Source organism: Lepisma saccharinum, chromosome 21, assembly GCF_977018435.1.
Source record: "Lepisma saccharinum chromosome 21, izLepSacc3.1, whole genome shotgun sequence".
Taxonomy (NCBI): Eukaryota; Metazoa; Arthropoda; class Insecta; order Zygentoma; family Lepismatidae; genus Lepisma; species Lepisma saccharinum.
Window position 1 is genome coordinate 16,189,193 of NC_139249.1, and position 16,064 is coordinate 16,205,256.

At 37.4% G+C, this 16,064-nt stretch overlaps 1 protein-coding gene across 6 annotated transcripts in view; it reads right to left on the minus strand.

The window, feature by feature from the left end:
- Positions 1-533: 533 nt before the first annotated feature.
- Positions 534-16,064, minus strand: part of LOC146004051 (uncharacterized protein ZK1073.1) — a 347,101-nt gene continuing 331,570 nt past the window's right edge. For 5 of the 6 annotated variants that reach the window (XM_083142657.1, XM_083142661.1, XM_083142660.1 and 2 more), the window contains 3 exons: positions 10,622-10,784; positions 7,949-8,184; positions 534-3,309 (listed from right to left, as the gene is read on the minus strand). In XM_083142657.1, the coding sequence (XP_082998783.1) occupies positions 7,951-8,184; positions 10,622-10,784 (397 nt within the window). In that variant the 3' untranslated portion in view covers positions 534-3,309; positions 7,949-7,950. The remainder of the gene's footprint in view (positions 3,310-7,948; positions 8,185-10,621; positions 10,785-16,064) is intronic. The other variant, XM_083142659.1, reaches the window with a different exon arrangement.

Below are 16,064 nucleotides of genomic sequence, written 5' to 3' on the forward strand. Positions count from 1 at the left end.
AGTGGAATCCGAACCACTTGTGCCTGCACCGGGTATCGAACCTGGGACCCCTTGATTACAAGGCAATGACGCTACCACTGCACCATGGGGGAGGCCCTCCACCATCCTTGTTGTTCGTGGGAAAAGTGAATATTAGTTTCTCTATATTCATTTTTAACCTGTTATGTAATCACAAATTAATTAATTTTTTTCATAATATTGATACACAATCACCTTCAATTTTCCATAACTTACAGGATACTTGAACTCTGTGAAAGTGTTATGCAACATTTTTGCTAACAGTTTTGTATCAATAAATAAAATCCATCCAATACTTTCTGATACCAATAGGACTGGCATCAGCTGACATCGTTACTGGCTCAGTCCGATCTGTGTTGCATTACCACCAAGGATTACCTCATGCACTTGCAGGAAATCAAAACACTGAACCTTCAGTCGCAAGATCACGTCACAACACTCTCGGCTACCAAGGTGGCACCAAACTTCACATAGCTTAAAGAAAAATCTCGGAGAAGAAAGGAATAAAAACTAGCTTTGTTCGGTGTTGAAAATATGTATTTCTTTTATTGAACAGAAATTATTATACCACTTCGTCACACTTAGTGCATTTAATTGTATCTCTTTAGTTACCTTTACAGTTGGAAAAGAAATAAAAATCCTGACTTACTTTATGAAGTTAGTCACTGTGCTCAATGTACAAAGAACTATGTATATATATAAGTTTTTTTTCACTTCCTCTCTTCAAAGTTTGCACGATAGAGTGGAATGGCATTTATATGTACAAAATTTCACTCTTTGGTGTGTACATAAAATATAGTTGTGGCTTTTCTTACATAAATATGTTTCCACCAAGAAGCAACTGTAAAAAGGAACCGTACTAAGTAGTTTTTTACATTCTATGACACTTTGAAATTTGTACCAGAACATTACGACTTCCTAATTCAAGCTCATATTAAGAAAACTACTTAAGCAGTCTTATTCTTACTGGCAATTATATCCCATTTCCACTCATAAAATGCTTATAAAATCAACTTTTGGTTATCACTATGTAAAATAAGCAATTAAAAATGGTTTCCTAACATACCAAAAGAGGAAAGAAATGTTTCAAGCCAAAAAAGAAAAATAAGTCAAAGAGCAGATACTATAATTTTTCTACTGAGATACAATGTACACCTCTTCCCTACGATTGCTTAACAGAAAAAAAATGTGAGGCACCAAAAAAAATTACAACTAAAAGATATATATCTGTATGCATATATATTAAAAGACATACGGTATATATATATATATATATATTCAGATATGAGACAAATTTTGCCTTAATATATAACATATGAATTGAACAGATTTGTACAGCTTGCACCGAACACAGGAAATCAGAATGTGCTTCTTTTTTTTTACTTTTATAAAAAATCAAATGGTGCTCGCACACACAATGCACAAATTTGGAAAAATTCATTGTATTAAACCTCATCTACGTACACAAATGCATTTTTTTTAATGCAGCGTTATTACTGGCGATTACAGTGTTTACGATTGCAGGCTACTTACTTGACTAATCAAAAACATTCTGTGATGATCTTTTTCTCATTTAAATATATATTTTCACCTCATGTTTTGTATGTCTCATACGCAACTGCTGGAGTTATGCAGCTATACAGTAAATACATATTCAGCATTTTTTATATATATATATATTTCTTAAAAAGGCAGATAAAACTTCGGATAAACTTCACTGGTCTATCTGCAGTAAATTTCATACTCATAACTTACGCTACGATATTGCAAACTATAACAGAAGCAATCAAGACAATTCGAGTTCCCCATGTGATGTATGGACGTACACTTGCGCAAATATTGTACATATTTTGTTGAGTTCTGTAATTTTGCTTTTTAAATATGTACTATGAACACTGTTTGGTCACCATTTTGTTGAGATTTTCCTTAACTTTTAATTTGATTTATTTTATGATATAGGTACTTTGTTTTGGTCATTATCAGTATGTTGTAAAAAAATTGAATTAGAAAAATTTTAGAGCACATGTCCTATATCAATGAAGTCATCAGACTGTTACAAATGTTTTAGTTCATTGTCAAAATTGCCAATCTGTTTCGCATTCCTCGTCTATTATTTTTTTTATAGAAAAAACTAAACACTCACGCAACTTTCATGCTTAACTCATCCATCATACACTCTTCTGCGTACATGCACACATTCAAATCTGCTTGTGCATGTGTCTACACATACTTGCAGCTTCTTCAAACGAACTTGCTAACCACACGCACACAATACATTTTTTCTTAGCAGAACCTGTTAACCACACATCCTGAATATTGGATAAAATTCATCTACATAACCTACTTGCCAACTACAATACATTGTTATTTATTTTTTCATTTTTATGTTGCTTTTTTTGTTTTTTTAAATTTTTAACAATACCTCTAGAAGAGTGTCAACATTTTACTCGCAATCCACTCAGGTTTTCCTGATTAAATCTTCTTACCAGAAAGAAAAAAAAACACTGAATTTATTTCTTTGTATATCTTGACTATATGTTAGGATCATAGCCTCTACTACATGTCCTTAGCATAACAAACAACTTCAACAAGTCTGTCCACACTAAATGAGTACAAAGGTCCAAAAGAAACCATAGTCCACAGACAACTTGATATTTTTTTTTCAACCCTCCAAACGAACTCTACACTTTGCTTATTGTCTACTAATGGAAGTTAAGGCATTTGAAAATAATCATGAAGCTAGTACATACATACTTCCTTTTAGTTTTCAACACATTGAAAAATATATATATGTACCATATATATGAATATATATACATATATATATAGTGTAAAGACAGTCCTGCACACTGACAATAACTACTTTGATGGTGACCACAATCTATCCTGAGTAATTTCTACAACATAGTCCTTCATGATTCTGGCTTATTTGCATAATTCTGAAATATATACTTTTTCTAAGCAGAAGTGTAGTGTATCTAGGCATTTTTCATTTTTTTTAAAAAAAAGGAAAAAAATATCTCGCACACATAAAAATCATCATTCACTGAATCAAATAGCTCTACGTCATTACAATATGGTATCGTTTTTTTTTCTTTTCTATAATTGAAGACTCAAAAAAGCTGACAGTTTAGAACGTTCTCCCATAGCTCGTACATCCTCTCTACCCCTCTTTCACCTGAAGATGATTCTTCTTGTTGGAAGGTTGAGTTTGAGGCAAAAGTCATTGATGTTTTTTGTCTTCAGAGTTTAGTGTGGCAGGATGGTTTCGTAGCTTCTGCGCAGACTTTACTGAAACAAAAAATTTAATTAGTATAACTTACTCGAAAGTTATATGAAAATCTTGACTCAACAAGGGATCGAACCTGTGTTTTTAGTGTTCTGAACCAATGCTCTATAGAAGGTATAACTTGCACCACATGCCATCATTTCACTAAGTAGTTGAAGTGCAGTTTTGGCATGAACTTAACTTACCTTCCCATGTTTTAAAATTTGACTATTCTTGTCTTGAAGCCATGATGGTCTAGTCGGTACGGTATCTATCTGACTGCCCGTGGGAGACCCAGGTATGATTCCCAGGGTGGAATTTTTCCGGTCCTGTTCCTGCACAAAACAGCTCTGGGGTAGGGATGGCCAAACGGATCCAGATCCGAAAAATCTGGATCCGGATCCAAAAGTTCCGGATCCGGGTCTGAAAATTTTGGATCTGGATCCAGATCCGAAGGTTCCGGGTCCAAAAGTTTCGGATCTGGATCTGGATCCGAAAGTTTTGCATTTGGATCCGGATCCGAAAGTTTTGGATTTGTATCCGGATCCAAAAGTTCCAGGTCCGAAAGTTTTGGATTTGGATCCGGATCCGGATCCGAGAGTTTCGTACCTCAATCCCATTATAATATTACCACACCTTAAAAGTTATTATGATCTTCGATTTCAAAGAAATTTTTCATTAGTTAGTCCTACAAGATTTTTTTTCAAGTGTTGAAAAAAGCGGATCCGGATCAGAAAAATTTTTGGATCCAGATCCTTAGGATCCGGAACCAACTGGATCCGGATCTGGCCATCCCTACTCTGGGGCTCACCCAGTCTCAAATAAATGGGTAACTGGAGGGGGGAGGGTAACGGCAGTCAAAGTATGGTGCTGATCACATCACCTCCAAATTGGCTGAGCTCAAACAATGTGGAATGTGTGGGGCCTTACCCCACATCTCCCTATATATGCTTCATGGCATGGTGCAAAGTGCATGGGGAATATTACTTTTACCTTTTATTCTTGTCTTTATAATGTGAAAGCTCGAGTAAAAAAAGTAAGTACGTGCCAAAAACTAGACTTCAACTACTTAACCAATGCTCTATGTTTGAATTTCTAGATACATGATATAATTGTGGCCAAGAAATACGATTTCAAATTGTCCAATATTTCGGATGATGAATATGTGGATTATCTGTACATTCAGGTGACGTGTATGGTAGCTATGATAAGCATCCACAGATTTCTCAGTGTGTGTGTGTGTTGGACGAGTTGCAGCTACAAGAGAGAAGAGCGTGGTTGACCCAGGTCCTGAATGAGCAAAAAGAGAAAGTTGGAAAAGATTACACATTGTGGCACCCCATGAAAATATTGGCACCCTATTAAATAAGCATTATTGTCAATTTGCAGAGAAATAGACCTAAAAAAATCTTTTTCACAATACAGTAGTGCTGAGATACTGCAAAATTTTCAACAAGTTCATACGCTTTCCTTAAAAGTATAACTAATGCCACATTGAGTCCCATTGCTGCTGTTTTCTGGCTTTCAAAACTGGTTCAATAAGGAAAGAAAAGTGGGATCTGACGAAACTTTTCTTCTTACAGAGAAAATAGAAAGTCTGACAAACTATGGCAGTTTTTTAAAATATTTCCTGTGTGCAACAACTGCTCTATTTGTGGAAGCTCCCTGAATCATTCTGCTTACAAAGAACCAGGCTGCTGTTGCAGCCACATCTTCCTTCAGTGCTGACTTGAGAATTTCTTCCCTCCTAGATGCTCTTTCGAGATCCATGAAGGCGTATAGGGGGTATGGGGGTAAAGCCCCACACTTTCTTGATCCGGTCGTGAGTGGGGGTGATGTGATCAGCATCATGCCCCTGACTGCCTTTACCCCCCAGGGTTTCCCCCAGTTACCCATGTATTTCGACACTGGGTGGGTGCCGGGGCCACTTTCAAAGTTAGAAAAGTTCCCGGATTTGAACCAGCCGGGGATCGAACCCGGGACCTTTAGCATGGTAGTCAGACGAGTAACCGACTGAGCCACCGCAGCCTACAGGCTTTGAGGTCCAAACAAATTATAATCACAGGGGGCTAAGTCCAGACTGTAAGGTGCATGGGAAGAGTTGTTGCTTTCAAATTGACATTATGGAGCCAGGCATTGTCTGGTAATTTTCTTCATACAGGAGGCACCGTTCATCAATGCATGATAATACCGGACATTAATTCTGAGCCACATCTCCCAAAAATCCATGTGAATAACAACTTGCATATCTGGTGTAACTACAGTCTGACAAAGGTGTCCATGTGGTTAATTTGTCAACTCTTGTCCTTTGACAAACTGTGCCATTCATATACTCTTGCATGTGGCATTGTTTGTTCCCCATACTGTGCTTGCTGTCTTCTTAAAGACTCAGGTTGTTCAACATTCTTAACCATTATTAACATAAATTTGATTATGCACCACTGTTCCACAGCTAAATACAAACTGCCCACCACCACATTTGCAACAACTGCTGCACATGTGCCAAATATGCCATGCTGAGTACTGGATACTCATCATGAAGGCATACATTCCATCTTCCGCATGTTATATATTGCTACAGTTACTTATAATTTTTTTATGCAGAAAGTCTCTTAAAACCTTGCAGAAACCTTGTAGGAGGACAAAATTTGCACAGTAATGATGAGTTCAGTAACACAAAGCAGAACTCTGTTAACAAGCAACTAAAATATTTTCAAACTTCAATCAAGAGGCTCCAAGAATAATGGAACTAGTATATTTCAGGTGAGTGGGGACTTATCAAAAAGTGATAGGCATTTATACAGAAGGTCGATCCGCATATATGTGTCCGATTTTGAACGGTCACCCCTGCGCACAGACCGATCCAAGCAGTTAAAGGCGTGGGAGGACGGTTAGAGCCTGTAGTATCGTGGCACTATCATGAGTGTGTGTTGTGTGCATCATGGCTCCTAAGGCATGGCCGTAGGCAGGAAAAAAATTCGGGGGGGGTTCATTCATAATTGTTCCCATGGGCGTCGCCAGAAATTTGAATAATAGAAATAATAACAATAATTGTACAATAATAATTAAAATTTCATAATAATAAAACAATTTTATTCCATAATAATACTAATAATAATAATTATTATATTATTGTTATATCCTTAAGGGGGCTAACTCAATCCAGCAGATGAGTGAATAACCAGCACAAGTTTCTTTTTTTTTTTTTTTTTTTTACGTTTCATACAGTGTGTACTGAAATGCACAATTATTATACTTCGTCATTAAACTTTAGATGCCTTCAAGAGAAAAGCTTTAAAAGTTGGATGGAAATTTTAGTCATAAAGTTTTTGTTGTTTGACTTTAAAATTAAATTTTTGGAATTTTGAAAAGTGTGGAACCAGTTATTCTCTTTAAAAGCTTAGCCTGGTGCATGGATTGTAACCTCAATCGCAAACGTAACGCGCTACGAAACTGGAGATCCTAGGTTTGAACTCCTATCAAGGGGGATTTTCAACTTTATCGGACAGGAAATTTAAAAGCTGGAAAGGGAATTTTGGGACAATCATAAGGGAATCTTCAGTCTATATTGCTTGTGACGCAGGAGCAACACTGGAAAGATGACAGCAGAAGTGATAATGGAGGGGTCGCGGGTGGGCTACGATTCTGAGAAAAAATCCTGTTTCACTCAAGTTTCAGAATTCCAAATGTATGAAAATTCTAGCTCCATCGTTTCAACATTGTAGCCTTGTATTTTTGTGATGCTTCGGCAAAAAAATTGAAAATTTGTTACAGATTTTGGTTTCTGAACTTCCATTAATCCAACATGTCAGAAGTTTCGGGGGGGGTTTGAACCCTAGAAACCCCCCCTCTAAATACGGCCATGTCCTAAGGTGAATCGTGTTTGGGAGGGCTATGTAGTTGCACTTTTCCACGCCAAATATTCGGTGTCAAAAATTCGGAAACTGTGCAAAGAACATGGATGTGCCTTGGGTTCGACGACCATCAAGAACATAATCAAGCGGCATAAAAACCACGAGATTCCAGCTATTCAGTTGCCCACCACGGGGACGAAGAAGTGCACTGCAGTGATGCCACCATGGTCTTGGAAGTTTCATCGAATGGCACTACAGGAAAACCCCCCGACGCAACGTGTGATGGCCACACGACTCCACGTCGCCCAGTCAACTGTGAACCGCACTCTGTGTGAGAAATTAAACCTCCGGAAGGTTTTTAAAAGCCGTGAACATTACCTCAGTGAGGCCTATCGGTCTAAGGTCTCATCACATACATCTCGTTCTACCCAGAACTTTCTGCAACATATGGCGACAGACACCGGCATTCGGGCTATTCCATTTTACGATATACTGGTGAAGTCACCAGATGCGAGTCCCATGGATTTCTGTGGGTTTGGTCTCCTGAAACGGGCACTTTTCTCTCATCGTGTCACCACTCTACGGGGCATGTGGAAAGCCTGTCAGGAAGAATGGAAGAAGATTCCACTTCCTGTACTTCATCGTAGCCTCCTACAATGGAAGTTATGGTGCAGGGCTATTGCCAACTGATGGTGGTCCAGTGGATTTTCATAAGGTAAGTGCTAGTCCAAAATCGGACACATATACGCAGATTGACCTTCTGTATTTGACGCACCCTTGTCCAGGAAAGAATAAATGGAAAAATTACCTTTAATCAGATTTGGGTACTTGAGGCAAGAAGTCATTTCTGGTGATTGACAATCTTCTGATGTTGGGTTTATCATATTCCTCCATGCTCATGGCACGAGTGAAGCGAGGTCGTCCCTCACTGTCTGTCGAACCTCCAGAGAATGTTCGCTGCCGCTCCACTCCTGGCATTGTGACTGATGTAAGCAGGCCCTGGCCCTTGCAGAAAAGCAGGATGCTCTGCGCTAGCTTCTCAGGCTGCGGAAGGGAGGACAAACTTTCATTTCAAACTATATTTATACTTAACACATAAGAAAATGAGAACATACAATTGGCAAAATGTCTCTTAAGGCTGATTAGTTTATCAGAAAAATAGCTTTCTTTTATTACTGATCCAATATTTATACGAATTTCCATCCATAGGTGTACAATCATGGTATTGTTTTTACTAACATTGGTATTGTTTTTACTAACATTAAAAGCAAACTTCATGTACACTAAAATACTTGTTGCACGGTTTTCCTCATTGTATAATACAAAAATCCCCGACTATTCCAGGTACTTTTAAATAACTTTCCAGGCTATTCTACAGGGTGACCCAGAGATGTATACCCATTTTGGAATGAACATTACACAGTTAATTGTACACCAAACTGTATTATTTTTGTTGTATAATGTGTGTGATCTATTGCCATTTATTTTACATTTATCTATTTATTTATTGCAGTCACCATGGAGTCGTTGTCAGTGGAACATCGCGTGTTCACGTATGATGCCTATGTGAGAAACGGCGACTCAGTGGTTGCAGCTCAGAGGTTATTCCGCCGGCACTTCCACGTAAGGCGGCACGGATCAGTTCCAACATGCAAAACAATCTTAAATTGGGTTAAGCAGTTTCGAACCACAGGCACCGTAACTCCAAAAACACCACCAGGTGCTCAAGCTCTGAGCTGCAACATAGGCATCATACATGAACACGTGATGTTCCACCGACCACGACTCCATGGTAACTGCAATATATAAATAAATAAATGTAAAATAAATGGCAATATATCACACACATTATACAACAAAAATAATACAGTTTGGTGTACAATTAACTGTGTAATATTCATTCCAAAATGGGTATACATCTCTGGGTCACCCTGTATAATGATTTGATAAATTAGCAGACTTGTATGCGCAGTGGTTAGCACAGCACCTTACGATGCCAATGGGCCCAAGTATGAATCTTAGCTTCGCCTGGGCATTGTGAGTGATCTTTTATCAATCTCATCGTATCATCATTCATCATCATCGTGATTAGCCACAAATAGCAGAAAAACAATGCTAAATACACTTGTCAAGACCGACTGAGTGTTGGTTTATTTTACTTCACTTCTCTGTCCCTAATCACAAAGATGAGGATGAATGGTGGTGGTAAGATAAGATGGATGAAGGGACAATCACAAATATATAGGGATTACAACATGAGCCGCACATAAGATTACATTGGCTAAGAGTCCAGATGCCAGAGCCTTATTAGTCTGCCGAATGCAGTCCAGGATGCATTAATAGATAAAGCAAGTCTAATTTTCTATGTTAAATACAGCTTCAGTTTTCATCTTAACTGGCCTTTTCGTAGGGTTTTTTCATTAAATAATACAGAGTGATTGATATAAAACTAACACGTATCTCTCTCATTTTAATACAAAAGGAATACATTGTAATGGTCCATATTAGTTTCAAATGACACGAGACGTCTGGGAGATTCACACATTCTCAAGAAGAGTTTGCAGCTGTGCAGGATTTAGTTAGTAGCTGTTGTAGCCATATTGCCTCGGTTGTTGTGAAGATGCAGTACACGCTACGAATATTTGTAGTGTCTGTTGAGCATCTGAATGACATAGATCTGAGTCAAGGGTATGATTTAAAGTTTCTTTGAGGATCAGGTAATTTCCTGAAACTTATGGCTACCGAGAAAACATGATTTGACAGACCCAGACTTCTATCTGTAGGGGTATCTTAAGGAAAGGTGTACACTACACAGCCTCGGACATTGGATGAACTGAAGGAGAACATTACAAACAAAATCACCAGTATTGACAGCATGCTCCAACGAATGGCCAGGAACATAGAACATGTTTAGTTGTGCCTTAGGAGGGAGGAAGGCATTTTCAGCATGTAATGAAAAGGTTATTAAACTTCCATATCTGTGCTACTTTTCAAATATAATAACTTGTTGCTAGCTTTATTCTTGTTCATATACAATGATAATCAAATGTGTCAGTTTTATATGAATCACCCTGTATTTTCTTAGTTGCTAATTTCCAACTTTACCTAAGTAGGGGTCGAATAAATAAAGTTAAGAAAAACAAAAAAAGGTCACGAAAAATTCAAGAATTTTGGATTTGTTATTTTGGTAGATTAAAGACATAATACTTATTTATTAGTGTGATTTGATTTTTGTACTATAACATCGCTTTTCTGCCACATTTGGCTGATCACAAGAGTGAGGATGATGTGATGAAGGGACACTCATCAAGAATACCCATGTCCAGACTTGCATTTGAACCGAGGACCCCTGCCATGCTAACCGGTCTGCCACAAAAGTTGGGAGCAAATCTCATTTGGGTAACAACCATTTAATTATGCCCTATTGCTATTGCCGTGAATGATGTAATTCTTATTAGTAGTAAGTAATGGATCTACTTACAGCTTCAAGCATGACGTCACCAACTTTCTCGATCTTCAGCAGAGTTGCCTTGCTTTTGTCCAGATTAGAATGCAGCTTCTCCACTGCATGGGAGTAGGAGGAGTTCACTCCTGTCACAAGCAACACGTCTGTCTTGCAGTTCTTCAAGGATAAATCTTTCCGGCTGGAAAAATCAAAAAGATATTGTTTACATGTGAACATTTAAGGACCATTTTTAGTTTTCTCCCCTTTCTCAAATGAAAATAATTAGTTTCAAGCAGGTATCATGAGTACACTGCATTTTGATGGCTATTAAAAATACTGCAGTCATAGATTCAAATTATAGAAAGTGAGTCCTAGATGTCTCAACCGTAACAATACTTTTAAGATTACTCTGTTGGTTACCACTTCAAAGAGAAATTCGTAAAAACACATTCCAGAAAGCTGACCATTAATACTACATGATATGCTTGATTTATTTTACGCGTATCATGCTGTATTTATGAAGAGATAATTGTGTTTTATGCACTGTTACACTTTCTGTGGAATGACCCATATGTATGTTTATTTCTTTCACATATAGACACACACACATAGCACTTTTTTCTAGATGTACACAACAGTATAATGCACCAGCACCTTTTTATAGATGATGATAAAACTAATAATATATATTTTAACTAAAGAAATGTCTGTGTAACTACATGAACATACCACAATCTTTTTGGTAGCTCTTACGATGAACACAATAACTAACAGACTTGAATACTGGAAGCTTTCTTATCAGAAAAAAATCACTTTATGTGTATAATACATATATCTCTGTGTGTGTGTGTATAACATTACTTGCATTAGCAATGTTGGAGTGGTACTTTTTTTGGGGGGGGGGGTACATAAAATTCTCTATTAAGAAATTATTTAACAATATATATTCTTCATTTCTTATTCAGTGTTGCTTTTCTGCCACCCATCATGCTCCTTGGAATGGAGAATATGAGAGCAATCTAGAGTGAAATGATTGTGACCATGAAAGTAAATTTAAGCAAGAAATTGAACCTAGTTTGCAGCTCCTTTCAACAACTTTATTACACAAATAAATAAACAGAAACACTTAAGAAAATTAATCTTCATCACCTTACGATTAGTTGCAATTTCTTTCAAAATGTTCAAAAGTTAATGTAGGACATGTATGGGGTATTTTTCAAGTGATGATGTTATATATTAATAGCAAAATTATTTTGTTTCTGAAGGGAAACAATATATCTGTGGGGTCATGACCCACTACTTGAGCATTGTTACCAATTACTAGAATAAATTCTAAATTCTAAATAGTAGTTAAAACATTATTTTTATCTTATTACTTGCAGAAACAAGCCTGCACAAAAGTAAAAAAAAAAAAAAAAAAAAAACTGACACTAAAAAGAAAAGTACAGATTACACACCTGAAACATTAACAAACTAACTTATTTTCTCAATCCTACACACTCATGATAATTAACACAATCAACTTATGTGTAAAAGTCTAATCACAATAAAACAAAACAGAGCGTATGACATTTGAAACCTTTGCACAAAAAGTTACCAATGTTGTGCAAACTCATATGAGCTCTGCGAGTGGCAAAAGTTTTTCAATGCCCACCCATTTCAGAGAGTACAGTTTACAATCTTATTGAAAATAATTGATGTTGAAGATTATAGTTCCTATTCCCTAACTTTGAAAAAGATAAATATTAATAACATTATATAATAATTAATAATTACATCACGTCAATGAATAATGTTGCTTGTGCACACAAAAAACTACAAATCTGTCACAGAGATCTATTGTATCCAATCTGATTTTTCATATTACTACATTTCACTCCTTAGGTAACTTTGTCCCACTAGGATTGTTAGTTGGTATACCATTAAGGTATGAAATGGGTTTTATGCAGGATTTTCATTTTAGGAACTCTCTAAGAAGAGCCCTACGTATTCAAAATCAATGGAACGTATTTTCTTATTCCATGCTACTCTTCTGCCTCTGTAAGCTCAAGACTATGCAGATGAATGATGATTAGATTCAACTGGAACACATACAAGAAAATGGCCAATGTCTAGTACAGCTCCTTTGGTGACAAGATTATAAACAATACTAAAAATTGTATAAAATTATTTTAAAAAACTACTTACATAAGTGAGTATGTAATTGTTGAAGAACGACGTTTCAGGGTACAATTGCCCCCTTCATCAGGTTCACAATTCTTTCTAAGCACTAAAACATAATGCTGCGTTGTAGAGTGTAATATGAGGATTAGGTAGAGGGTTGGGTTAAAAACACTTAAAAACTGTCCCTGACATACTTCAACTTAAAAAAAACCCTCACTATTAAAAAGACCCATTAAAGCCAAAAACATCTGTATCCATTAAGATCCCTCACAAACGGGAACTCGTAAAAAAGGATAAAAACACGCACGATTGCACAGCTGGCAACAATTGCATACTTACTTACGTAAGTAGTTTTAAATATAATTTTATACTATTTTTTAGTATTGTTTATATTATATAGTGAGTAATATGCACCCAGCCACAATAGGTGACAAGATTGTGGGTCCACAACAATTTTTATATATTGTATATAGATTTCATCTCATCTAGATTAATTACATGTAACAGAAATAAAGGACCAATGCAATGCAAGCAGGCAAGTAAAGCAAAAACAGAATTTTCCAGCGAATTCTAAATTTTTCATAAAATCTCCCCTTTTACCTAGAATTGGATATGGATTCTCCTGCGCCAAGGGAAATTTTCGTTCATGTAGCAACACTGCCTCTGCCAAGCGTAGCACAGAAAGCAAGAAAAGCAAGCAGTGTTCCCTCACCAATGCTGTTTGCAGCAGTGGAACTGATGCCCACGTGTTCTTAAATAGCCACTTGCTTTGGCTTCCTCAGAAGGGTGCGATGGAGAATGTGGCATATGTAAAGCAGTCTTTTTAGGTTCTTCAAATAATTTATTTAAATTCTGGTTTAGAAACTTATTTTAATACTTTGCATAATACATAATGAGCAATTACTCATATATTAAAGTTAAATGTATGCAAAATATATGAGAAATGTTTCTTTACCATTGGTAAGCGTGGTAACTTTGAGAATAAGCCACTGCTATTCACTCTTCGTACCATCCCAAGTAACATTGTCAAGAGTAAGTGCATAGCCAAAAAGTAGCTACTTTGTGCCAAAATATTATAAAAAACATTCAACTCACAATTTACAATTTCATGGAGAGCTTTACATATATACCAAATCTGGTTAAATTTACAAGAAATGCTAAAAATATCATATAAAACACAGCTTTTGCATTATATATAGGGTGTCAATTTAATGGTGCACACAGACCACAGGAACATGTAGAGGACATCAGTAACATTTTTCTCATTGGTGCATCATTTCGGCACTACGACAGGGTGCGAAATCCTGGGGGGGACAGGGGAAATTCCCCTACCAACGATCTTGTCCTGAAATTTCCCCCCCACCAAACATTTTCGGGGGAGGGAGTTTTGGTTGTAACAACAAACAAACAATTAGTTTGGGAGTCGAATATATTGTACTGGAATAATATCTAAAACACATATAGAACGGACAACAAACAGCCTCATTTCTAAGGGCCCTTCTGAACCTAGCAATTTGTGTAAAACAGAAATTAGTCCGACATGTTATTTTTTCTCCATTTCTCCTCGCCTTTCGTCAGCTACCACAAAGTATTGTATATAAATATATTAACAAAACACGTAATAGAATTTAAATGTGAATTTTATATAGTAAACAATTATCTTCTTAAAGTCTCTTCATTTTTGCTCCTTAGTCAGGCAAAGTGGACAGTCGATATAATATATTGCATGTCTTATACATTATTTAATAATTGACACATTTAATGACATTATATATATATAGTGTGTGTGTTCGTGTGTGTGTGTCTCTGCTCCTTCCCCCCCCCCTCAATCTGCAGCGATTTCGTACCCTGTGCTACAGTTGTTCAAAAAAAGCCCGTTTTGCCACCTGAATGCTAGCAACACAACACAACATTTCATTGAATGTGTAATGTCATTTCCTGTGGTGAAACACTACACAGCAGTGTTGCAAGGATCAAACAAATTTAGTGAAAAATGACAGACTTCCAACCACATTATGAGCTGTAAAATGAAGATACAAAAGCGTCCAGTAGACAGAACATCCAGAATAACATGGCCTACCAAACAGAAGACCACCAGTCATCCCAGGCGAAGGGGGAAATCAACCAACTACATGAAAAATGATAGAAAACAATGTATTCAAAATTAAGTGGTAATATCGGATTTTGTCTCTTAGCCTGTATGTCAAATATAATCATCAACAACAAATTTTTTTGGACTTAGAGTTTACATCTGGCTGTTTACGCCCAGCTACATGTCAAATATTTGCAAATCTCGTTGCAAGGTTGATATCTACAAGTCTGTATATAAATTTGTCCTAATACTGGGTGAGTCTGTTAAAAGAGGCCACGTGGAAAATGTACTCCTTGCATGTAGGCAAACCCTGGGACACCGAAGAGAAGAGCGGGGTAGAAAACAGTCCAGGATATCAGTGCCAAGCAGTTTCGACAACATGACATAGAGGGGGGATTGAAAAGAAAGTGTCCAGTAGTGGTCTTGAGGCAGACAGCGTGCAGGTCAGTTGAGTGCAGTTGAGCGGTGAGGAAAGTTGTGAGTGTGGTTTGGTGGGTCAGCATGGTGTTAACGGTGCAGCAGCATATCTTTGTTGTTGAGACGTATGAACACCTCGGTTCTTGAGAAGAGTGTGCATATTTGTTTACGACGGAGTTCGCGGTGAATGGAGTTCCAGTGAAGGCCCCAACCAAATCAGTAATGCAAAAACTGATTGCAAAATGGCAGGAAACCGGATTCGTGCTGAATAAACCAAAAGTGTGTCCAAAGACTGTTCGCACTAAGGCAAAGGTGGACGATGCAGCGCAGTCCACGAAAATCATCTCGGTGTTTGGCACAACAGTTGCAGGTGTCCCAGTCAACCGCTATGCGAATCCTGAAGCAGGACTTGAACTTGCATGCATTGAAAGTTACCGTGATGCATCAGGTGAGGGATGTGGACAAGGCAGCTCGCGTTCAGTTTTGTGAATGGATTCTGTCCAATATTGCTCCGGAGGTACTGCAGGATGGTTACTTGTTCTTTTCCGATGAAGCACCGTTCCTACTGTCAGGCTACATAAACTCCTAGAACACGCGACACTGGTCAGGTGACAATCCACACGTGTTCATGGAGGTTCCACTGCATGCCCAGAAACTCTTTGTCTGGTGTGCCATGTCGTCACGCTGCATCATCTCCATGTTCTTCCATGAGACTGTGAACTCGGCTCGTTACATCAGTAACATGTTCAACGTGTTTGTCGAACAACTGGTTGAGGATGAGCGAAGGAACGCTACTTTCAGCAGGAT